A 24,666-nucleotide genomic window follows, 5' to 3' on the forward strand; every position below is an offset into this window, starting at 1 on the left:
CCATGAAGTGATGGGACCAGATGCCATGATCTTCGTTTTCTGAATGTTGAGCTTTAAGCCAACTTTTTCACTCTCCTCTTTCACTTTCATCAGGCCCCAACAAAACCTGAAATTAACCCTGGTCCTTGCCCATGATGGGGTAGTAATTTAAAGTTAACGAAGCATGTAAAAATTTTGTTTCTGATAAATTACATAAAATATTGTGCACAAAATAGAAATGAATTGTAACCTCAATACAATATTATTAATAAACTGATACTGGTTGGTCTAGCCTCAAAAGTGCCTTCCAGAACTTCCCAGACATTCTTCCACAATTTTTCTAAATCTATCAAATACATCCAATATTTCACGTTCGTTTTAAAGATAGAGGGATTGCACGCATTTTAAAAGATCTTCTTGAAACCTGAGCGCTGTTTTTTTTTTTTAAGCGGGCAGTTTGTGCCTCAGTGGTACCTTGGTCTGGGAGCTGCACGAACCAGCCTGTCCACACACCAAAAACCACCGAGACGCCGGGCGGGGCGTAACCAGGGGCGGGGTTCCCAGGACGGCCGGGTGGGCGGAGTCTAGGCGTTTTCCCCGCCCCGCCTCCTGAGACCTGACACATGCGCCTGAAAGCTTCTGGTGGAACGAGGTGTGGATTGTGTGATGACCCTGACCGCCGACTTCCGGTTCCTGGGGATGCGCATCCGGGTCACACTAACGCCGCCGTTTCCTCCAGCCGCTTGGTATTCCTGTGTGTTTGGACCAGTCCCCATGTCCTCTTCTGGGGCCTCTGCAGCCTTTGGGTGAGTCTCCGCTGGCGACAGGGTCTGAGTGCAGCCGGTCGAGTAACAGCCTGTAGAGGGACGGTCAAGACTTGTGTCCCGGTCCCTGTGGGTGGGAGTTCTCTTTGCCTGTCCCTTGTCCCTGCAGAGCCTCCTGAGCTCATTTCGTTCCTTTCTCCCACGCCGGCCTCGCCTCTTTCACCTCAGTTTCAGCCTGTGTCGTCGCTGCTCACTTCTCGCCTTGCTTTTTTCCCTCCGCCTCATCCGCCTTTTAAAGACCTTGGTTTTCTTGCCTTTTGCTTCAGTGCTTCCCTAAGGCACTGCCCATATTCACTTCGCACTTCTCCTCCCCTACCTGTGGTCTCGGGATCTTGCTGTGTTTTCACTCAGCAGGGCGGCCCACCTCCTCGTTGTGCTCACCTTACTGCAACTGCGAAACTGAGCCTCTCTCAAGGGTCCTGGGTCTAGTTCCGCAACTTTCTTCACCCTTGACGCCTAGCTCTTCCCGGGACGAGTAGGTGACATTTGTGTTTCGCTTGGGGTTCTCCCGCCTTTTCTTAGCTAGAGAAGGTCTTTGCCTAAGTCACCATCTGGGCAGATTTACCCGGCCCGGGGGAAGTTTTCCTTAAGGCGCTAGGTTGAATTGAACTCCGGTAGCTTCCGTAGTTAGGAAACAACAAAGGCGTTCCCGGTTCTTCACTGCAGCACAGTTCAGGGGGCTTCGCTAAAGCAGGCTAACAGGTGGCAAGCACGCGGAACTGCTGGCAGTAGGACTTGTGTAATCTTGTTAATCGACAGGTCATCAGGACGTCCTGTCATTTTCGTGTTCTCTATCCCATGAGAATGGATATGTACAGCTGAGGCAAAAATGCGGATGTTTTTAGACGATCGGCTCTGTTTTCTGTACGAACTTTACTTATAGAACAATTACTGTGACGGAGGACAGAGTTTCTTGGGAGATTATTAGCCCCAGATTTATAAGTTTATTGCCAAAAATTTGAGTGTGCTGTTACTGAAAAGTTTTATGCTTAAGAGTTCATTATAGTAATTTCAGAGTACCTTTTCTTTTGTTGAACTCAGCGTGCATATATCTGTCTGTTGTATATTGTCTCTTCATTTTTACCTTATTGACAAGTTTTCTGTTTTTCTTCTTGTTTCTTCATAAACCGGACATTACAGTATTTGATTACTTAGCCTGTTCTTCTGACTATTTTTTCTTTACTGTTTTCACCATAAACCATCTAATTGGCTAAACTGTTTCAGCCTTAGAACCATCTTTTTCTCATTTTTGAGGCTAAAGTTTCTTGTAAATTTCTTAAATGACTCTGTAGGCTCTTAGTCATCTCTGAATTGAAGGGTTGGTTTTAATAATAATTGTGTGGTGTTTTCCAGAATTTGTTATCTGAGGTATGTTTTGAGACAGAGTTGGATAATTTTTATTTTTGTCTTTCTAGTGTTTCTATAATGTCTCACACTTGATTGTAAATGTTTTTGTGTCATCAGTTTCTGTACTCATGTAAATTGTGCTCTCAAGTTTAGTACTTCAGCAAACAGAATAAATACAGCATTTAGCATCTGCTTTTCTTTTGACTAATAAGTTGTAGAAAAGTGTCCCTCATTATATGAGACATATGCAAGCATAGCATAGGCCTTGGCTTATTCCAAAATTGGGCTGATCCCTTAAGCTATTTTTAGCAAAAGACTTTGGAGCTTGGCCATATTCGTCCTAGAAGCCACAGAGAACGACCCTTCTGGTTGGCTTGCAGGACTTTTTTAAATACTGAGGAAAGCTCTTTTGAAAGCTCCTTACTGCTACCTCCTCCGCAGCACCTAACACTGGAAAACTCTAGCTTCTGTTCAATCTGACCTCATCATTTCCCAGTCCTTAAAATCTAACCCCAGTGAGTCTGGTCTGACACTCTGTGTTTCCTTATCTCCAGGATGGTGGGCTCTTTTTTCTTTTGTACACACACATACCCATATTTGGATTGATGCAAGGCTCTCTTTCAACCTTTTTCATTTCTGAACTTTTTACATCTTCAGCATGTCTTGAGTTTAAAACCTTGATTGTTTACTGTAGTTTACAGCTGGAGGGAACCATAGAGTTCAAACTTACCCTTCATTTTACAAAATAAGGAAATTAGGGTTTATTGGTGATGTTTTTTCCAAGGTCATTTTTCACAAAAGAAGTCCTCTTCAAGCAACTAGAGAAATGGGTTTTAGTTCTATCAAAGCTGTAAGCTGGAGAGCACAATATTGTATTTAGTGATTAATTTCAGTAAATTTATGTTGTAAGAATAAAAGTTTGGGGATAAGAAATATACGATGTGGAATTTAAAATTCAAAGTGAAAGTTGCTATGTTGTGTCCAATTCTTTGCGACCCCATGGACTATACAGTCCATGGAATCCTCCAGGCCAGAATGCTGGAGTGGGTAGCCTTTCCCTTCTCCGGGAGATCTTCCCAACCCAGGGGTCGAACCAGGTCTCCCACATTGCAGGTGGATTCCTTACCAGCTGAGCCACAAAACTGAAGACTTAAGTCATTTTGCCTTCAAAGAGAGACTTCAGAAAGAAACTGTGTTGTATTGAAGTAGAGGTTGAAAAGTCTTAGGGAGTCTCTTTCTCTCTTTTCTTCTTAAATCACTTTGGCTTATTATGATATAAATTCTGCATGAAAGCCCTTACATGAAACAGACATCCTGTGGTCTCATTGGAGCAGTTGTGTTCATGGTCCTGTTCTTTGCACAGAATAGTGATAGACTTTCCATTTACTGAAAAGCCTGCCCCTCTTACCTGCCAAAGGAAAAAGAAAAACACTGGAGACAACTTAGTGTATGTGTTTTTAAAGTTAAGGAGAGGAGTCACTGTTGGTGTTAGTTTGTAAGCCTGTTTGCTCAATTTACGATAACATTTCTGCATATTAGTTTTTTGCTTGCAGGGTTTTTCTGTTTTGATTTTGTTTGACTCTCTTTTGATTTTGATACTTTGTCATTTTACCTGTTACTGCACTTTGTTTTACATACTTTAATTTTTATCCTTGAACCCTAGGATATGTTTTAAGGAAAATACAGTTTAAAATTTTTTTTACTTTTACAATGTCCTGGTGCTTTGTACCTTGCAGTATGATGGTTCCTGTGATCTGCATAAGCCACCCCATGACTTCATTTTTTTTGTTTTGCTTACAGACAAAAGGCTCATAGAGCATCTTTTTTGGTAGTTGTCTAAAAGATTTTTGTGTTCTGCATGTAATAGCAAGATATTTTAACTTATGTGTGATTTAAATGGAGGAAGAATAGTTCAACATAGAAATAGTTCAAAATGTATTTAAGGTTATTAGAAATAGTTTTTTTTTTTTCCCCCTACATTCATTTAATTGGTTTATACCACGGGACCAAATTGTTCTATTTATAGTAAAGTGAAAAAATAGGTGGACTTTCTGTCTGCTGATTAACTTAATACAGGTTTATGTTCTTCTACAGAATATATGGCTTAAGCTATAAATTGTCTTATTGATATGTTTTATTTGCAGAGAACATAGCAAACAGTAGAACAGCAGCAACATCATTATCTTGATATTTTTACTTGATCCCAGTAACCCAAGTTCTAGAGTATTTAATTATTAAATGTAGAAATAATAAGGATATTTTCTCTATTATTTATAATATATTTTAAAAGATATTTGAAATATGGGCTTCATCAAATTTATCTTTGCTGTTTTTCCCCTTTTAAATATGTGGTACTGTTTTAAATCAGAAGAGGAATAGTAGTTAGTGCTGACCTATTGTAAGTTAACAGATCGACCCAAGGCAGTCCGTGCTTAATATCTTAAAGATCTTGCTACAGATTGTGTTGGATGCACTTTAACTTATTAGCTTGGTTAATATTTGTACTAGGTAGATATGTTTTTATTCACCCTGGAAAATAGTGACAATCTTTGTAAGACATTCAGCAAAAGCTTTTGATACCTACTGTATGCTGCTGCTGCTGCTAAGTCGCTTAAGTCGTGTCCGACTCTGTGCGACCCCATAGATGGCAGCCCACCAGGCTCCCCCATCCCTGGGATTCTCCAGGCAAGAACACTGGAGTGGGTTGCCATTTCCTTCTCCAGTGTATGAAAGTGAAAAGTACAAGTGAAGTCACTTCAGTCGTGTCCGACTCTTTGTGACCCCATAGACTGTAGCCTACCATAGTCATAGTCATAAGTTGCTCAGTCGTGTCCGACTCTTCACGAACCCGTGGACTGCAGACTACCAGGCTCCTCCATCCATGGGATTTTCCAGGCAAGAGTACTGGAGTGGGGTGCCATCGCCTTCTCCGTAGTACAGTTATATTACATATATAGACAGTTCATATGAAGTAGGTGACATTATACAAGGCTGACATTTACACTTAGATTCTGAATGTGACTTTATTTGTATATATCTGAATTAAAATATAAGAGTAAACATAACTTATGGTGTAGAGGGAAAAAAAAATTAGAAATAAAATAAGCTTTAGTCCATCTTAGGAAAGTGTCATTTCTTATTAGTGCAATGGCACATGATTTTTTTAAGTATTTTCATTTATTTATTGGCTGTGCTGGGTCTTCATTGCTGTGAGGACTTTTCTTCAGTTATGGTGAGCGGGGGCTGCTCTCTAGTTGGGGTGCCTGAGCTTCTTGTCGCAGTGGCTCTCCTTGTTGAGGAGCACTGGCTCAAGGGCAAGCGGGCTTTAGTAGTTGGGGCTCCCAGGCTCTAAAGCACAGGCTCAGTAGTTGTGGTGCACGGGCTTAGTTGCTCTACGGCCTGTGTGATCTTCCAGGACCAGGGATCGATCCGGTCTCCAGCATGGCGGGCAGATTCTTTACCGCTGAGCCACCAGTGAAGCCCCTGATTTTTTAAACTAGGTTTTATGATTTTTAATTTTCAAAATACTCAGTGATTTCACTATTTGAGATTCTTGTATTAATCTTTATTACAGCTTAATATAAAGTATGTTCTTTCTTTATACATATAATTAAATGATTTTCATTTGCGAAACTTTTTCACAACTTAAGTGTGAAAATCTGTAGTGTTAAAACAGTAATTTTTTTTAAAAACACATTTTATGTAGCGCTTACTCTGTGCCAGGAATTACCAAACGGTTTACTTATAGTATTAACTCTTTTATCCTTACAACACTGTGAAGTAAGTACTATATTTATCTCCACTTACAAATGAGAAAACCAAGACACAGAAGTTACATAATTTGCCCAAAGTAACACAGCTAGTTGGCAGGAGAGCTGGATTTGAATTTAGTTTTTGTAGCTCCAGAGTTCATGACCTTTTTGTACAAAGTTCCACTGGTTTAATGAGTTCGTTCTTAATAACAGTTAAAAAATCCAATATTTCTGAAACACAGAATACTGCTTTTGGTTGGGAACTTTAAGGGTGGTTTTACCTGGTCGTTTTATAAATGCTGGCTTAAGGAAAATTGCAGACCATTTACTACCTAGGTTTTTTAGATGACAAAAACCACAGATTAAAGCAAATTATATCCTTATCCTTCCCTCTTAAAAAATTATCATATGGAAGTTAATTACTTTTTAGGTATTTGGAGAAGAGGGAGTTTAACAAAATGTATTCTCTGTTACTAAAATGTTTACCTCTTAACATTAATTTTTTCACTTTCTCTGATTTGCAGAATATTAAATAAATTTATTTAATAGTCTTGAACTTTGAAATCTTACTGACTACAATATGAACTTAGCAACTTTGAAATATAAAACAGAAAACTAAAACTGAAATTTCTGACTTATCTCTAGTCTCATTTCCAGATTTGGAAATTTGTGCAAAATTAAGTGCACCCATCTCTTCAGGACTACCATATTTAGAGTAATACATTTAAATTAGTGTTTTTATTTTTACTTTAGAAAACTGTTTCATGAAAGAGTTCCTTTTTTAATTGAAAATGCAAATAGTTATTTAGAATATTGTTAATCATATTACTACTCCTCTTTTGTGTGCTTTTATTATTTCCAAATTTAAAAATTTTGTTGTCTCTCTGAGGGAAGGAGATGATTTAATATTAGTTGAGGTGCATCTGAATGCCAGAGCCTGAAACTTATATGTGATGAGAAGTTATTTTTCTGAGTATTTCGAATATAACTGAGAATCATGGGATCTGGTTAACAAAAAAAAACTACATTGTTTCTGGTCAGAAGTGATGCTTGGTTACAGATACTGCTTATTTTAATTCTTATGTATTAATCCCCCTTATTAATTCAGACATGTTAATTAAGTATACTGTTTTTCAATGGTAGCTTTTGTCTTGATTTTTTTTTTTCCTCTTTGTCAGAAAAGTATTAAGTGAAAAGTATAAGCATTGCTATGGGGATTTACTGGTATTTAGAATGTTCTTTGATTTAAACGTTTGATTTTTATTTCAAAAGGGGCTCTCTTTTATATGTGGGTTTGATAATCAGTTTAGTTTCTAAAATTTCAATAATTTTCTTTCACATGAAATTTAATAATGTAGCAATTACAGAATTTAGGAAAATTGGCAGTTTGTTGCTGTTAGCACTGTTACTATGGGAATAAATTAGAATGATTAGCTCTTAGGTGAAATTGAACTTATTCTTTAGTTTCCATAGTAGTTGAAGAAGATTTAGGTCAGATTCACCTGTTCCTTTTTTCAAAATAAGAGGGCATTTTAATTTAGCACAATGATGTTAATTTTTTCCTACTAGATTGATGGTATTTATGATAATCGCACTCTCTTTACTGACGGCATAATCCAAAATGTGTGTGTGATTTTCTTTTTTCTTGAAATATTTCAGAATTTAGAGAACAAAAGGCAAAAGGAGAAGTGGGCAGCAGAGGATTAGATGGTTAGATAGTATCACCGACTCAATGGACTTGAATCTGAGCAAACTCCAGGAGGTAGTGAAGGAAAGGGGAGCCTGGCATGCTGCAGTCCGTGGGGTTGCAAGAGTCAGACACGACTTAGAGACTGAACAACAACTTGGGATACAAAATAGTACATGTATATCTTATTAAAAAACATACCCTAGTAATTAACATATTACTTCACTGAATTTTTCAAATCTTTTTTTCCTTTTCACCAGTTCTTAACTTTGCTATAGGTTCAGTTCAGTTCAGTTGCTCCGTCTTGTCCAGCTCTTTGCAACCCCATGGACTGCAGCACGCCAGGCCTCCCTGACCATCCCCAACTCCCAGAGTTTACTCAAACTGATGTCCATTGATTCGGTGATGCCATACAACTATCTCATCCTCTGTTGTCCCCTTAGGAAGGAGTGATTAGATAACACTGAAAAATAAATGTTCTTGAGAATGAGTTCTATAGCTTTTGCTTATCTGTCATATTGGTGTGGTATTTAATAGCTAGACGAACTGAAACTATTTATCTCATTTCTGTGTATCTCCTGTTAGTGTATATTTATTCAGTGTTGGTACTTCTCATTCTGTGAAATTGTTGTTTATTTGGAACAATTATGGTAAACTATTGATTCTTACCCAGATGGTTCCTTTTCCCCTTTTCGTTCATTTTCAGAGGATTGCCTTAAAAAAAAAAAACTAATTTAGAGAATCATTAAAATTTTGAATATTTTATCATGCGTAGCTTGAAGTGGATATTTTTCTCCTTTTTGACTAGTTTTTTTTTTTTCCTTAATCTTTGGGTAAAATGGCATTCAAACTTTTTTGATCACAACCCACTACAAGATGCATTTTTCATTGTTATCCAGTACTTATACACATATATGTACATACTAATATTTAAAATTGAAAGAAGTTTCATGAAACAATATTTATCTTTAATGTTGGTAATGCATTATAATGTTTAATTTTGTTTTAGTTTTGGTTAATTGCATTGGACTTCCTTAGTGGCTCAGTGGTAAAGAATTCGCCTGCAGTGCAAGAGTCACAGGAGACACAGGTTCAATTCCTGGGTCGGGAAGATGCTCTGGAGAACGAAATTGCAACCCATTCCAGTATTCTTGCCTGGAGAATCCCGGACAGAGGAACCTGTCAGGTCACCATCCATGGGGTTACAAGAGTCAGACGCAACTAAAACCACCACCAGTTGCATTTCACTCAAAACAAACTATTAAAATCCACTAAATGGACATGATAATCTAATAATGAATTGAACCTACAGTTTGAAAAATTCTAGTGACTACTAGATTTTTTTACAAGTATAAAATTTTTTTGGAATTGAAGATGCTTGGATTTATTAGTTTTTTTTCACCAAAATGTAACTTAAATAATTGTGCAGAGCAGTTCACTGAAGGAGACCTTGTTTATTGTTTCCGTCACCTCTGTCTTAGGCACATCATTTGAAAAAACTGCAGTAATATAGAACATGAGGTTGACACTGCTTTGGTAGAGCTTCCATCATTAGAATCCTTTTCTAGTTTCCATCTAACAGTCAAAGTTTAGTTTGATTAAATTGCTTTTACAAACTTTACTTCTGCTCTTGGCAACTGGTCAGAAGCTTACAAAGCTGCTTTATTCTGCTTTTTTCTGGCCCCCATCCAGTCTTTGTAAACCAGGAACAGAGAACGGAAGAGTGAAGCAGTTTGCTCCTGTGTATACAGTCATATGAAAGCAACACGACTGAAAAGTCTTTAGGGTTTGTTATAGTGGATTTATTTATTATCCCTGTTCATTTCCTGTAATCATAAAGGGGAAATATGGTAGAGATAGCAACAGTTCCTAGCATATCACAGCTATTAGAATAAGGCAGGGTCAGCAGGCAGACTCTACTATTTTTATGATTATCTCTTCTTAGCTCATAATGAGCACTTACTATGTGCCAGGCACTATTTAAAGCACTTCACTTGTATTAACTCATATTTACTTAGGAGGCCTTAGAGAAGAACAAGAATGAGAAATGATAAAGAAGAAAACTGGCCACCTTAGTATCTTCTCGTTACCTAACTTGTGAATTCTGGCTGTTTATGACTATAGCACAGCATAGCGTACATTTTTAGCTTGACCAGCTTTTTAAAATCATTAGTCCTGTCTGTGGTGTTCCAAACTGAGGCACATAGCTGTGGTTTAAAACCTCAGTCTTTAAAGCTAGGTTGCCTGGGCTTGAATTCCAGGTTGATGAGTTACTGTCTGTGCTGCAGTTTTCTCATCTGTTAAATGGTAATAATAATAAATAGTGCATATCTTAGAGACTTAATGAGGGGATTAAATGAGTTGATATACATTAAGTACTTAGAACAGTGCCTGACCCATAAAACAAATTACATAAATGTTAGCTATTAATAACACACAGTTGAATCTCCTGAAAGTGTTTGTGACCATGAGGAGTTCATATCACTAAGTAACAGGACATGTTTGACATTCAGTGTTCTCTTGCCCAGGAGCTTCACAACACCTTTCCTTGAGGACTTGGAGAAGTTCTTGTATGGTGTTGGAATCAAAGCCAGTGACAAAGGTTATGAGCTGCAGACCCATTCTGTTGCCTCTCTTGCAGGAATCTCTTGTTACATGGACCTTGCCTTTAATAATATTAATATTTTGCCCTTTGAAAAACTAAGAGAAACTAGTAATGAATTGACTTTCACTCAAGACCAGTTTTCTGTCCTGAGTCTGTTAAAAAAAACTTTTTCTTCAACAGTTATAGTATGCTAACTATGTGCCAGCCACTGTTCTAAGAGTTTTACAGATATTAATTCATTTGAACTCACGACAGGCTTTTGAGAAAGACACATTAGTATTTTTCCCATTTTACAGATGAAGTAAATGAGGCTCAGGAAAGTTAAATAATTTGTCTAAGCTCCCACACCACTCATCGGTGCCAGAACTGGGATTTGAAGATAAGTAGTCAGACTCTTGCCTGGAAAATCCCATGGATGGAGGAGCCTGGTGGGCTGCAGTCCATAGGATCGCTAAGAGTCGGACACGACTGAGTGACTTCACTTGCACTTTTCACTTTCATGCACTGGAGAAGGAAATGGCAACCCACTCCAGGGTTCTTGCCTGGAGAATCCCAGGGACGGGGGAGCCTGGTGGGCTGCCGTCTATGGGGTCGCAGAGTCGGACACGACTGAAGCGACTTAGCAGCAGCAGCAGCAGCAGCAGTCAGACTCCATGGAGAAGGAAATGGCAACCCACTCCAGTATTCTTGCCTGGAGAATCCCATGGACAGTGGAGCCTGGCAGGCCATGGTCCATAGGTTCGCAGAGAGTCAGACACAACTGAAGTGACTAAGCAGGCACAGTCAGACTCCTGAGGTCATGCTCCAAGCTTGCCAAACCTGCCTCTTACAGAGGTGAATTATGTTGAAAAAGGTAAAATAACAAGTGTTAAAACTTATAGTCCTGACAGCTAAAGACTTATGTTTCAAAAGACTCAGTTCTGTTAATACCATGTGTAGTAAATTTTGTTTGAATACTGGCGAGCTGATTAATAGATGTGATGGGTAGATATATAGACTGCTATGTAGGGTTTTGAATTTAGAAAATGGGTAGTGTAAGGTATAAATGTTTCTATATACCTGGAAGCAACACATTTATAGAACATTCATGTTGGAGAATACCATGGGTCAGGCCAGAGCACCTATAGAAAAATATATGATTCTCTTAGAAATGTTAACTTTAGATTAAAGGAGGGTAGAGATAAAGTGTTGGAGGCTGAGAGTTCTATGGAGTCTGGATCTCCACACATTAGAGAAACTCATGCTTTGTGAATGACATGTTACTGAAACTGAAGAGAGATTCAAAGAGAGTTGGAAGGAATGTAGACCTGTGGGATTATTATTAAGGTCACTTTGACACTAATTCAGGTTGTCTCATCCCTTCTCAATACTTTCTACTGTGGTTTTGGAATTTTTCCTGTGGAATACTATCTCCCAATTTTATTGGAAGCTTGTGGGGAAGAGTTTGTATTCATTTACAGACAACTTCAAAGGATGATTTTCCAAGAAGTAAGGTTAGAAATTGTAAAGACAGTGTTTCTTAGAGAATCTATTCCTGATAAAATATTTTTCCTATTAAGAATTTGGTACAGCCTAAATGTATGTGTGTGTGTTTTTATTCTTTCTCAGTAAGTTCTGATTAGTGTATTTAGTATAAAGTTACTGTGAATATTCCTTCAGCTGATAATACCATGATGCATTAGTCAGGCATGCCTCCCAATAAAGTAGCCAGAAGAATTCACCAGCTTTACCACAGTCAGTTGACTGGGCTGTTTTATTTACAGAAGGAGTTAACCAACATGATAATGGCTTTTGTATGTCCGCATAAAGTCCACAGGCACGGTGTAGTTGTTTCCAGTTTTTTTGGCCACAGAAATGTGATTTGTGCTGATGCCTAAATTGTGAGAGCTGAAGGGCTCTCTTACTGTTACTTTAAAGGGAACCTTAAAGGCAGCTGAGTGTAGGTCTGCTGGATATTTATGTCTCCTTCAGCAGGCTCCAGGGTACAGAGGACTGTTGAGTGGTTGTGTTAATGGGTAAGTTAGATAAGTATTTTTTATGAGGTAGTACTTGAGAAAGGTTGCCATCAGCTGGTGAGACCTCAGTGAATTTCTAATTGGATTGATAGGAGAAGAAATCATGCCATAAAGTGTATGCAGAAGTTTCAGAAATATACCAGACTCCAAGTAAAAGAATATGGAGATTGGAAGGGGGCCTGGAGGTTCATCAGTTTCTTGGCTCTTACTCTTGATTTTGAGCATCTGGTGTTTGTCTCCTGGATAAAACCCAGAGAAATGCTTTTGAAACATATAAAACAGTCTGCCCAGGGAGGGCTTACTTTATAGTCTCTCTTCTCCCCATGGCATTTGGCATATATAAATCAAATCACATCATTCTCTTGCTTGAAGCACCCATTACCTCCCCAAACTGCTTATTATGTGTTACAAGGCTATCTGTCATCTCCCTGGTTGCCTGCTTCTTGGGACTCATTTCCTGTCACCTACAACTTGCAAAAGTCAGCCTTTTTGCTTTTTCTCAGAAGTGCTAGGTTGTTACTCTTTTAGCTTCTCTACATTTGTTTCCTTCTGAAAGCCTTCCTTTACATCTTTTTATAGCTTCTGCTTTGCATTCCTGCTTTGCTTAAATGTTACCACTTCAGAGAAATTATCACCTAATCTGAAATAGCTCCCCTGCAGTCATGCTCTATACTTTACTTTGTTTTATTTTCCAAAGAATTATTACTTTGTGAAATTATATTACCTTATGTATTTGTTTTCTTCCTATGAGAATACAAATTCCTTGAGGCTGGGGACTTTGTGTTCATCACTGAATTCCCAGTATCTAAACTAGTGCCTGGCACTATAGTAGACACTCAGTAATTATTTTATAAATGAATGAATGAATTTTGAGGTTAGAAAGAAGCAAGTACAGTCTGAAGCAACTATAGACTTCCACAACAAAAGCAGCAGAAGCAAAAAGCAAAGTGAGTAGCTAATTCCAATGTTTCTCACCCAGATAAAGCTATGATAGATATTCTCTAAAGTAGAGTCCTGGCATGGGAGACCAGATATATCCGTGGTAATTTACGTGATATTCAGAAGAGGCAGAAATTCATATTCAGAAAGCAAGTGACCTGCAGACACTGCCTACCTGCCGACACTGCCTACCTGCCTCTTTTATAGTCACTAGAAGTCAATGTATATAACTACAACCTGTATATGATAATAGATGAACAAAGATTCTTGGCCACTCAGAAAAAAATGCTTAGTTGAAACTCCTAACTACAAATATGAACTAATAATAACCTAGATTTATCAGCCACTGAAGGGAAATTAATGCTGTGAAAGAGGTACCAAATGCATCCAGCACGAAAGGAAATAGTGAACAGTATGAATTTAGTATCATGTAATATAAATTAGTATAAAATACTAAATTTAGTGTAATGTAATATAGATTTTAAAGGTAAGAATTATTAGTAATTTCAGAGGAAATATAAAAGGAAATAAATATTGACATTTTAAGAATCATAAAGGGTGAATAGCACATTAATAAGTATAAAGATTGAGTGGAATTCAAATGCAGAGGATACCAACAATAATGGCAGAGTAAGAACCTCTGAAAATTCTCCATAAAAGCAGTGAGGATACTGGCAAAAATAGTCAACTCTTTCAGGACTCTGCAAATTAACTTCAGGCTTGCAGCAATCTCAATGTTTAGTCAAGAAAAATAGCTGAATCTCAGCAAAAGCAGTGAACTTTGTAGCATTTTAGCTTGCATTGTTCCCATTCTCCTCTCTCTAGCTCCAGCCTTGGAAACCAACAGCCCACAGTCATGGTGAAAACTAGCATCCTGGAAGCCACTGGAAGGGGCAGAGCAAGAATGGAGCTCCTTAAAGCCCTGTTCCCAGAGAAACATTATTATTTGACCTTCTAGTGGTTCCTTGAAAGACCTCATTTGCAAGACTGTATTTGACCTGAATGGGAACTCACCCTGTACAAATAGCCTTTCCCCTCTCAAATTGGAGATAGTTATTGAATGTCATGGATTCAGTACCAGAAAACAGATTCAACAGTACGTTAAAATAATACTTTACAATGCAAGAGGTTCATCTCTGAACTAAGTGCATTATGTGGTTCAATATTCAGAAATCTAGTAACATACTATATTAATAGTAAAGAGAAAAACCATATGGTCATTTTTGTGGATGGCAGAAGATCACCAGTGTCAAGCTTAGCAGTGGTATGCAAGATGTATTCTTATTAAGGTGAGGAACAGGAAAAGAATGCTCAACAGTTAGCACTGTTAATTACTATTATAGTGGAGGTATAAGAATATTATTAGGCAAGCAGAAGAAATAAAGAGGCTAATATTGGGGAAGGAGGAAGAACTATTTTTATGCAAATGGGGAAAATATATTTTACATGAAACTCAAGAATCAACCATCTTACTATTCTCATTGTTAGAAACAATAAGAGACTTCGGTAACATGGGAGATTACAAAATTAATGTACCAATATTAACAACTTTCCTGTATATAAAAAGTAACTTCTTTAGAAAATATAATGGAAAATATAACAAAGCAAAAAGATAAAATGCCAGCACAAAGAAATGTAGAGGATCTGCTAAGAGACTAAAAAAAATATCAAGTAACTGGAAATATACTCTGTTCTTACATAGAACTCAGTATTGTAAACTCATCCTTAAATTAATTTGTGGTTTTAATGCAATTTTAATTACAATTTTTTAAAAAACAAAACTTTCATAATGTTATCCTGAAGTTTGTTTGGTAAGCATATACTTTTCTTTTAGTGATTTAAGTTTAATTTGTGTATTATCCTTTTTAAGTTGCATTCAGAGAAGATTCCAGAGTTTGAGACTGCTGGCCTCTTTAGAGTCGATTCCATCATTTTAGAACAACCAGAAAATAATAGCCTCTGGGAAAATTATTTCAGTTAAGAGTCTTTATCCAGGAAAAGAGTAAATTCCTAAAATTTACTCTTGTTTACTTTGTTGCTTGAAGTTAACATTAACAGCTTTTACTGGTTCAATTAATGAAGACTTTATATTTTTACCCTGTTTGATATATACAATTTAGTGTTTAGTTAAATGGCATTTTCAACACTGACATGAATTTTTGAAAGCAGGCAAAACACCCTAAGTAATTATGATTTCTTTCTGAATATGTCTTAAATACCAGCATATTCTATCCTGTGTTCTACTTCAGTATTTTTCTTCTGGTTTCAGCTATTCAATGAATACTTTATGTTGAGAAAGAATTCTAAGGCTGTACCCAGGAAATACAAAAAAGAGAGTTCCAAAGAAAGACATACATGCAAAAAAACTAAAAAGGTATTTACTAAGTTAGAAAAGTCACATTTTTCTAATGACAAAAATTTCTGATTATCTAGTATCATTCTGTATAATCTATTTAGTAATTTTCTTGATACAGTGTTTAGCATAGTGTTACAAAATTTTAAATTAAATGTTTAGTAAATGCTTTTATGAAGAAGCATGCTGCTCTCTGGGCTTCCCAGGTGGCGCAGTGGTAAAGAATCCACCTGCCAGTGCAAGAGATGTGGGTTCAGTCCCTGGGTCAGGAAGATCCCCTGGAGTAGCAAATGGCAACTGGCTCCAGTATACTTGCCTGGAAAATTGCATGGACAGAGGAGCCTGGCGGGCTACAGTTGATGGGGTTGTAGAGAGTCAGACACGACTGAGCAACTAAGCAGACATGCACGCATGTACAAACCTTAAGACATCCAAATTGTATCCCTTTGTATCTGCTTTTGAGTCTTATTAAATTATTATTATAAGCTATAATCAGTGTAAAATCTTACCTTTTTTTTTTCACCTTTTAAATGGGCTTGTATTGAAATAGGTTACAGCAAAATCCTTGGTGGTCCATTGGTTAAGACTCTACCCTTCCACTTCAGGGGGTGTGTGTTTGATTCCCAGTCAGGGAATTATAAGATCCAAATGCCGCTTGGCACAGCTTAAAAAAAATTTACAATTTCATTTAATACAGAATGTAGAATTACAGCTTAGGTAAATCTCTCCACATGTTGATTGTTTCTAATTTTTCATTTCTGTGAGCAAGAAACACTCAATTTTTAAAATAGATTCAGCTTTTTACCCTGTATTTAATTTTGGGGGGAAAATCCAAGAAAAATAAATCAGGCCATGGGCAATTTTATGACATCTTTTATACTCTAACCAGAGAACAGTCTGAAGATACATACAGTTTTACAACAAGGGCCTGAATATTTCTTTTCTTCTTATGTCTCAGATAACTTTAGGTTTTGTTGTTTATTTTTTGTAGTCTAATATATGTGAAGTGGGTTTTTTTCATATTAAAATTTATTCAGTTAGTAGTGAGAATCTTTTTTCCCTGAGTGCTGATTTGATCTTTGTTGTTACCTAAATTGTCTGTATCCTTTTGCCCCATAATAGAAGATGGGTAAATGTTGTAGACATGAAGTTTTATCTGTCATAATTACTGCAGGTATTGCTTCCATTTGTTTATATCCTTTTACTCTTACAGTTGTTATTTTTCATTGCATTAAAGTATGTTTTACAAAACCAGATCTGTTGGTTTGTTGCTTATGCTTTCTTTTATTGACCCAAATTTAATCTCTTTCCCACAGATGAGATAAATAGGCTATTCCATTTTCTCCAGTATTATTTGAATGCTTAGTTCTTCATGTATTTAGAATTACTCATAATGTATGGTATGGATATGTTTTTCTCCACATTATCCTCAGTTTTTCTGACAATATTTAAATAAGGATTTTCTGCACTTTAAGCACTTTGGAGATTTGATCATTATTTTGGTCTTTCTAATCTCGTGGATCTTCTTGTATTTTTTTTAAATTGTGGTAAGTATACATAACAAAATTAATAATTTTAACCATTTTCAGTATATCATTCCATAGCATTAAGTACATTTACAATGTTGCACCACTATCCTCTACTATCCTTATTTGATATAGTTCTACTTTAAGCTGAAACATGATTGCTATTAACCTCAGGTAGATTGTTTAAATTTCTGAATTCCACTTGCCCTGTCCATAGGGGATATAAAGATATACCAATTGTGTTTTAAGATGGTTGTGGAGATAAAATTAAGTAAGACAACAAATGTAAAAATATGTAGTGGGTTTTACATGCTCAGTAATCAATAGGTCTCTTATCCTTCCCACTGTAGTTTTCAAGACTGATGTAGGACTGATCTTCCTTAATTGACTTTGTTATTCTCCTCCAAGGTACCCATCATTATTTTTGTCTAATTTCAGTAAGAAGTTTGTACATATTAGAATAAACCTTTGTTTATATATTTGAAACATCCTGTATAGATTCTATAGATTATGATACCCAAATTAGCTTTTAGTATCATCCCACCGATACTTACTACTAAGTACTGTTCTGCAAGAGACCATTGATATGTTTTCTTATGTTTCTTGAGCCATTTTCGTTAGATCTTTTCTGATTTTGCTTTATGAGGCCTCCTAGTTTATAAATTTAATTTGAAGAGATATCTTTAGGCTTTATGTTGGTACTTTGGGTTTTAGGACACTTGTTTCTAAATTAATTGATAGATCCCCTTTAGAAGATTTCAGTTACTGTTGAATAACAGTACTTGAAGCAGTTTTCTTCAGGCCACATAGAAGAGGGTATTTTGCTATTTGTTTTCATTCTTCAATGTATATGTGTAATTATATTTGAGGACAGCATGGTAAACATTTGCCAGTTACCTACTTCTTGATAACTTCTTCAGGCTACTGATGCTTATAACTATTCTTGCTGAGGTTTATTTAATTTTGGAAAGCAGGCTGTTCATTTTCCCCAGGGAAACTTCGATAGCCTTTTCTCCTCCAGGGGATCTTCCCGACCCAGGGGTTGAACCTATGTCTCTTACGTCTCCTGAATTTGCAGGCAGGTTCTTTACCAGTGGCACCACCTTTAGTTATAGTTTTTCCAGATTTCTGCCCATGAAGGCATGTGGATATTAACTCTCTCCAAAAATGGTAAAGGGGTTTAATTAAAAGTCAGTAGTAAGAATTGAAACTGGAAAATTACGAAAAGCTGTTACTATCCAAATGCTTAAAAAGTATGAAAGTACTTGAAACAAATGCTTAAAAGTACTTAAAACAAAAAATGCACTCAGGATATGTTTTGTTTGACTGTTTGAGTAAGTTGTAATTACATTCATTTACAGTACATTAAGAATCTGCTTTCCACTTCTAAGTCAAGCCATTGTATATTATTGGATATTTTAATTCAGAAGATATTGAATGTTTCAAAAGATGAGATGGTTAGATGGCATCACTGATTCAATGGACATGAGTTTGAACAAGCTCTAGGAGTTGGTGATAGACAGGGAAGCCTGGCATGCTGCAGTCTTCATGGGTTGGAAAGAGTCAGACACAACTGAGCGACTAAACTGAACTGAATTTAAAAAGATGAATCTCACTGAATGTAAAATAATGTCAGGTTATATTAATGGTTAAAAGAAACACCCCAAAACAAAAAGACAAACAAAATATGCAGTTAAACTTCAGAGCCAGTACACGAAAGTAAGAAAACTAAGATTTGTATGGTAATTCTGTACTTTTATTATTATCAAGTACTGGAGCACCTTGTCTGTGTTATATAGCACTTTCATTTGGTGGTTAGTAAATGTGACTTTCTATTGTAAGCATGTGCCACTTGTAGAAAATGATGTAAGGTCTTAATAGTAAAAGTTTTATTAGCACATTGATAAATGCTAGGAACATGATAAATACTTGTGTTCTTTTATTTAGTATAATTCAGGTATTTAACAAATTATTGGAAAGAAGGAAGAATACTATATTGATGGAAAGTATCTTACTTGGGGCTCCTCTGGTACCTCAGCTGGTAAAGAATCCGCCTGCAATTCAGAAGACCCCCGTTTGATTCCTGGGTCGGGAAGACCGCCTGGAGAAGGGATAGGCTACCCGCTCCAGGATTCTTGGGCTTCCCTGGTGGCTCCGACAGTGAAGAATCCACCTGCAGTGCGGGAGATCTGGATTCGATCCTGGGGGTGGGAAGATCCCCTGGAGGAGGGCATGGCAACCCACTCCAGTACTCTTGCCTGGAGAATCCTCAGGGACAGAGGAGCCTTGCAGGCTACAGTCCGTGGGGTCACAAAGAGTCAGACACGACTGAGCAACTAACCACAATGCATGCTGTGATGGAATCACATGTTATAGTCATTATTAAGATATTTTATATACAAGTGTACCAGAGTATGTTTACAGACTTCACATATATCACATGCCAGCAGAATCCCAGAAATTCTGCAGCACTAAGTCCTATGCATCCTTTGTAGTTTGCTTTTTTTGTTCATTGTAAAATTATCAAAATTATTGGTGTTCACAGATTGCTTGATTTTTAAAGTTTTTTTCAAATGTAAAAATTATCTATGACCCTTTATTCTTCTCAGTTGAAAAATGAAAAAGATAAAGGTAATTTTTAAGATGGAAACAACCAAGGGTACTTGTTTTCAAAGAAAAAAGTAGAAGTAGAAAGGATTGTCTTCCAATCGTTCTCTTAACGAAAGTTTTCTTGCAACTTGCCATAGGATTTATCTCAAGAAAACTAGGAAGCTATTCCCTTTCTGTTGTAAAATCACTGTAGTATTACCATATTTCTAAAAAGCAAAATTCAAGATTTTACCATTTAGTTTTGTATGGCTTGAGAATTTATTTCCCTGCTATTAAGAGTAGTATCTCTTTTAAAACCCATGACCCCTTAGATCTATAAAAGAGATCTGTGTTCTCCTTTAATATTGTTCATATTTTTAAAATAAAGAAAATAAGGAAAGCACATGTTATTGAGTACAGTACCCTCTTTTTTTTTTTTTAACACTATTTTTCTTCCCTTCCTCTTGCTCAGGAGTAGATTTATAACCCTTCCTCCGAGAGGAAGACTATCCCTTTACTCTCCTTTGCTGAGAATCTACTGATTAGAGATTCAATCATTACAGTTACAGCCTTCAATTAAGTAAGACATAGAATATTATCACTTTTTGTTTAGGTGAGAGCTGGTCACACAAAATTTTAACAAATAAGGTATTTAAAGGCATTACATTTCTCTAATGATTTGGTGCTATTTTCCTGTTTCGGGATAAAGTCATATATGTGCATTATGTACACTGGCTCTGTAAAAATCCCATAGAGACAGGACATTTCATTTTAAAACTAAAACAGATATAAGCTGGTAAAACATTAAAACGTTTCATCTTTCATAATTGTGAATCAGTTTCACGTCACGTTGGCTATGCTCTCCTGAGCAGAGCAGAACAAGTGCAGGGAAGATAGCTCCTGTGAGCTTTAGTTATTGCGCACTGTAATTCTGCAGCACTAGTTATCGACGTCATGTAGTTTGAGAACTTAGCTTTTGAGGCTTTGTGGATGAGCTACACGTGAGTGCATTGAGCATCAAGTGCTTCTGACCTTCAAACTTTTTTTTCTTTTGACATTTTAGATCAGGGCAGGGAGGAAAGCTGTGTCAGAGCTGGACAGTTGTGCATCTGATTGTATCCCTTACACGTGTTCTCTCTCCTTTCCGCATTCTGGAGTGTGCCCCTAAAGTATGTTGGATTGTACCAGGATATAGCAATAGAAGTGGAGTGGTGGTAAATTGGCACGATTGAAGTTTTTCAGTTCCCTTTTTATTCATTACATCTGCAACAAGATTCTCTACTCGCTTTATTTAGCTTTGTATGTTAAGTTGGTTAAAGTGGTTGGTAAAAAGTGAAAACAGGTGTGACCTTAATTAAAAGCAAAAACAGTCACGTGTTTTGGAGAAATGCTATTCTCATTTTTGTTAAATAGAAATGAGTTTTTAGTTTTTATAATCATGTCGTTTTCTAACATCTTTCTGTTCTGGCAGCAGGACACAATAAGGTGTTCTTACCAGTAAGTGTGGGCTGCCTGGTGGTTCAGCTGGTAGAGAATCCGCCTGCAACGCAGGGGACCCTGTTTGATCCCTGGGTCGGGAAGATCCCCTGGAGAAGGGAAAGGCTACCCACTCCAGTGTTCTGGCCTGGAGAATTTCATAGACATTATAGTCCATGGGGTCGCAAAGAGTCGGACACGACTGAGCCACTTTCACTTTCTTTTTTTCATCAGTAAATGTGGGGCTTAGAGTTCTGTTTTTCTTCTTAGTTTGGAAATCAGAGCAGGAAGAGCAGGGGCTGAGAAAGTAAAGGCTTTGCTTTAATAATTGATTAAGTGGTACATTTAGTGGAGCTCGTAATTTCAGGATAAAATGGATCCTAGCTTTCATTTTTATTTTCCTTAATTCTATGATTCAATATTTCACTTTATTTATTTGCATTATTAAAATAGATCCAAAAGAGTTGAATTTTCCTTTATGTTAATTACATATATACAGATAGTTGGTTGTGAAAGTATTCACTCGATGTTTCAGTTTACCTACTATTTAACGTGATCCTGTGTGTGTTAGCAGTTATGTAAATAGTCCATATTAAAGCAGGCTGGATGTTACCATAAGTTGTTGACTGGCTCGGCTAATATTTAAAATTTTTAACGTAACCCAGATTTTTAAAAAATTGTGTCTTAGTTCATTAACATGGCTGTTGTAGTGTTTAATGCCTTGGGCACTATAGTAACCATGTTTTAAGTACAGCAGAAGTGGTTCCACGTGTTGGCTTTTGCAAGGTATTATAAAGTCGGGTAAACCTACCTGACTTGGTGCAGCATGTCAATTTTGAAAAGCCACGTGCAGATTTGAGATTAGAGCTTACGTAGAAAGATTGAGGTAGCAAAATATTTTAAAAATTATTCTCTGATGGCCTCAATGATAATGCTCTAAGAGTACATAAAGTGTTGAATCCCCGTTCTTTTTAAAACAGATTGTGAAGACTGCTGGGAGACACTTGCAATCCAGTCACAAAAGTGTAATAAAGAAATATTGGTCCTAATGGAAGAAGAGCAAGATTTACCAGAGCAACCAGTAAGTATTTCCTTGAACAATTTAAAATTGATTGTAGAAAGGCTAATTTTAAGAGACTTTAAATATTATTCAGTTATACTGCAGATTCTAAGTTAGAAATAAAATTGAGGAAAGGACTCCTTAATAATATTCTTCTAAGAAAACAGTGTTCTTAAATTTATATTTTGCTGACTTAATGCCAAAGAGTCTGCTTAGAAAATTCAGCTTTACAAAATAAGTATTGTATTTAGAAATGCCATTTTAAGCAGTGGCGAATTTGCAGTAATGGATGGACCTAGAGATTGTCAACTTGAGTGAAGTCGGACAAAGAAGAAATATCATGTGACATCCTTTTTGCTGCTGCTGCTAAAACATGACTATCGCTTCAGTCATGTCTGACTCTTCGGGACCCTACAGACTGTAGCCTGTCAGGCTCCTCTGTCCATGGGATTCTCCACGCAAGAATACTGGAATGGAGTTGTCCTGTCCTCCTCCAGGGGATCTTCCCAACCGAGATCGAACCCACATCTCTTATGTCTCCTGCTTTGGCAGGCAAATAAATTCTTTACCACTAGCACCACCTGGGAAGCCCCGACAACCCTTATTTGTAAAATCTAAAAAGAAATGATACAGATGAACGTATTTATAAAACAAAACAGACTCACAGTCTTATGGTTGTCGGTAGTGAAGGATGGTGTGAAGGGATAGTTAGGGAGTTTGGGATGGACATGTATACACTGTTATATTTAAAATGGATAACCAACAAGGTTCTACTGTATAACTCCGGGAACTGTGCTCAGTGTTAGATGGGAGGGGAGTTTGGGGAAGAATGCGTGTATCTATATGTATGGCTGAGTCCTTTTGTTGTCCACGTGAAACTATCACAGCATTGTTGATCAGCTATACTCCAATATAAAATAAATTGTTGTCGTTTTTAAAGCAATGGTATTCTTAAAGTTTTTAGAAAATAAAAGAGGACATTTACCAAACAGTATATACCATTTCTGCTAGAAAATCTAGTTTTATTTTTGCCTAAATTTCCCTGACTAAATTTTTTAAAGTGGTAATAGTTGAAGAAAATATAATTTGACCACTGGCTAATTCTTTAAAATAGATAAGCCCCTTGAGAATAAGTTGAATTCTTAATTTCTTATGTTAAATTTAACATTTAACATAAATTAATTTTAAATGTACTTGAGTGCCTCAGATTATTGCCTTACCATGGTTTCTTTTTTTTTTTTCTTTTGGTCTTTTTAAGTGTGTTTTTTTTTTTTTTAACCCATAGCATTTAAAAAAGGAAGACATAGTAATCATTCTCTTAAAATACTTTTTTGTTAAAGAATCTTTTCGTTTTAGTTGAGCTTCTTTTTCTGAAATAAGATAAATACTGATTCAGTTTGCTCTCCTAAATAAGCCTCTTGCATTTTATTTTAAGAGAATAGTGAGTGGTACATTTTTACCTCTCAGTAAAAGTCCAGCCTAAAAAACTTTGAATTTTGAAAGCAGATAACAGAGTATGTTTTTCATATTCTGGATGTATTCTTTACATCAATGAAAGCTTCCATTTAAATGATAAAGTCCTCTAACATATTTTAAGTATTTTACTTTATGTTGAGACATGCATATCAGTGATTCCTTTCCCATTACTCTTTTAGTCCCTTCATTTGAGTATAAAGCTAGGAAGACCTAAGCACTTGGTAAAATGTCCTTTTGAAACATTTCAAAAGTCATTCCCCTATCCCTGGTGGAACATTAATAATCAGGGAAATGGTAGGGTTAAAAATCATCCTCAGTGATGTATCAAAGATACATACTGTAAGAACAAATAGCTAAATTAGAGACACTGAATGTATCAAGGAAGATTGTGTCATTGAGTTTTTAATGTTGTAAGACAAACATCTAGTCATAGTTTCGAAAGGCTTATGTAAATGTTGACATACTACTGAAATGAGTATTGTTAGTTGCTCCTTACCTATTTAAGGTAGTGAGAATTGTGAAGCTGACCTGTTGGTCAGTCATTTTCCCCCTCTGCTTCATTTCCTTGTCATTGTGTTCAGTTTCTATAACATGGTGTGCAAAACCTGATTGTTATTTCACAGAGAGGTGAGAAATTAAAGTGGTTTAAAAGCAGATTTTCTGGGAATTCCTGGTGGTCCAGTGGCTGGGAATCTCCACTTCCACTAACAGGGGCATGGGTATGATACCTGAGACTAAGATCTCACAAGCCACGTGGTGCAGCCAAAAAAATTTTTTAATTAAAAAAAATAAAAATTTTCTGCTGACTGTAAATGGTGATTGTCACGGGACATATATATATATATTTTTAATTGGTTTATACCTGGGTCTTAATTTATAGAGGTGACTGAGTGACAACACAGAGAGGTCAGTGCCATTGAGAGGAAAGTTGACTGTTATAATTCTCTTAGAAATAAGAGACATAGCATGCCACAAAGGGTCCCAGGGAGAGCACCAGTGTCATTCAGGAGGCAGAGACGCATAGAGCAATCCTAGAAT

The 24,666-nt window shown here is 36.7% G+C and overlaps 1 protein-coding gene and 1 pseudogene across 3 annotated transcripts in view; both read left to right on the forward strand.

The window, feature by feature from the left end:
- The window catches only part of LOC138076371 (heterogeneous nuclear ribonucleoprotein A1-like), a 56,693-nt pseudogene extending 56,169 nt beyond the window's left edge, over positions 1-524 (forward strand).
- A 165-nt stretch (positions 525-689) lies between these two features.
- EYA3 (EYA transcriptional coactivator and phosphatase 3) overlaps positions 690-24,666 on the forward strand; it is a 96,249-nt gene continuing 72,272 nt past the window's right edge. For all 3 annotated transcript variants that reach the window (XM_068968539.1, XM_068968540.1, XM_068968541.1), the window contains exons 1-2: positions 690-785; positions 22,073-22,173. In XM_068968539.1, coding sequence (XP_068824640.1) covers positions 22,141-22,173 — 33 coding nt within the window. In that variant the 5' untranslated portion in view covers positions 690-785; positions 22,073-22,140. The remainder of the gene's footprint in view (positions 786-22,072; positions 22,174-24,666) is intronic.

The sequence above is a fragment of the Capricornis sumatraensis genome, chromosome 3 (assembly GCF_032405125.1).
Source record: "Capricornis sumatraensis isolate serow.1 chromosome 3, serow.2, whole genome shotgun sequence".
Taxonomy (NCBI): Eukaryota; Metazoa; Chordata; class Mammalia; order Artiodactyla; family Bovidae; genus Capricornis; species Capricornis sumatraensis.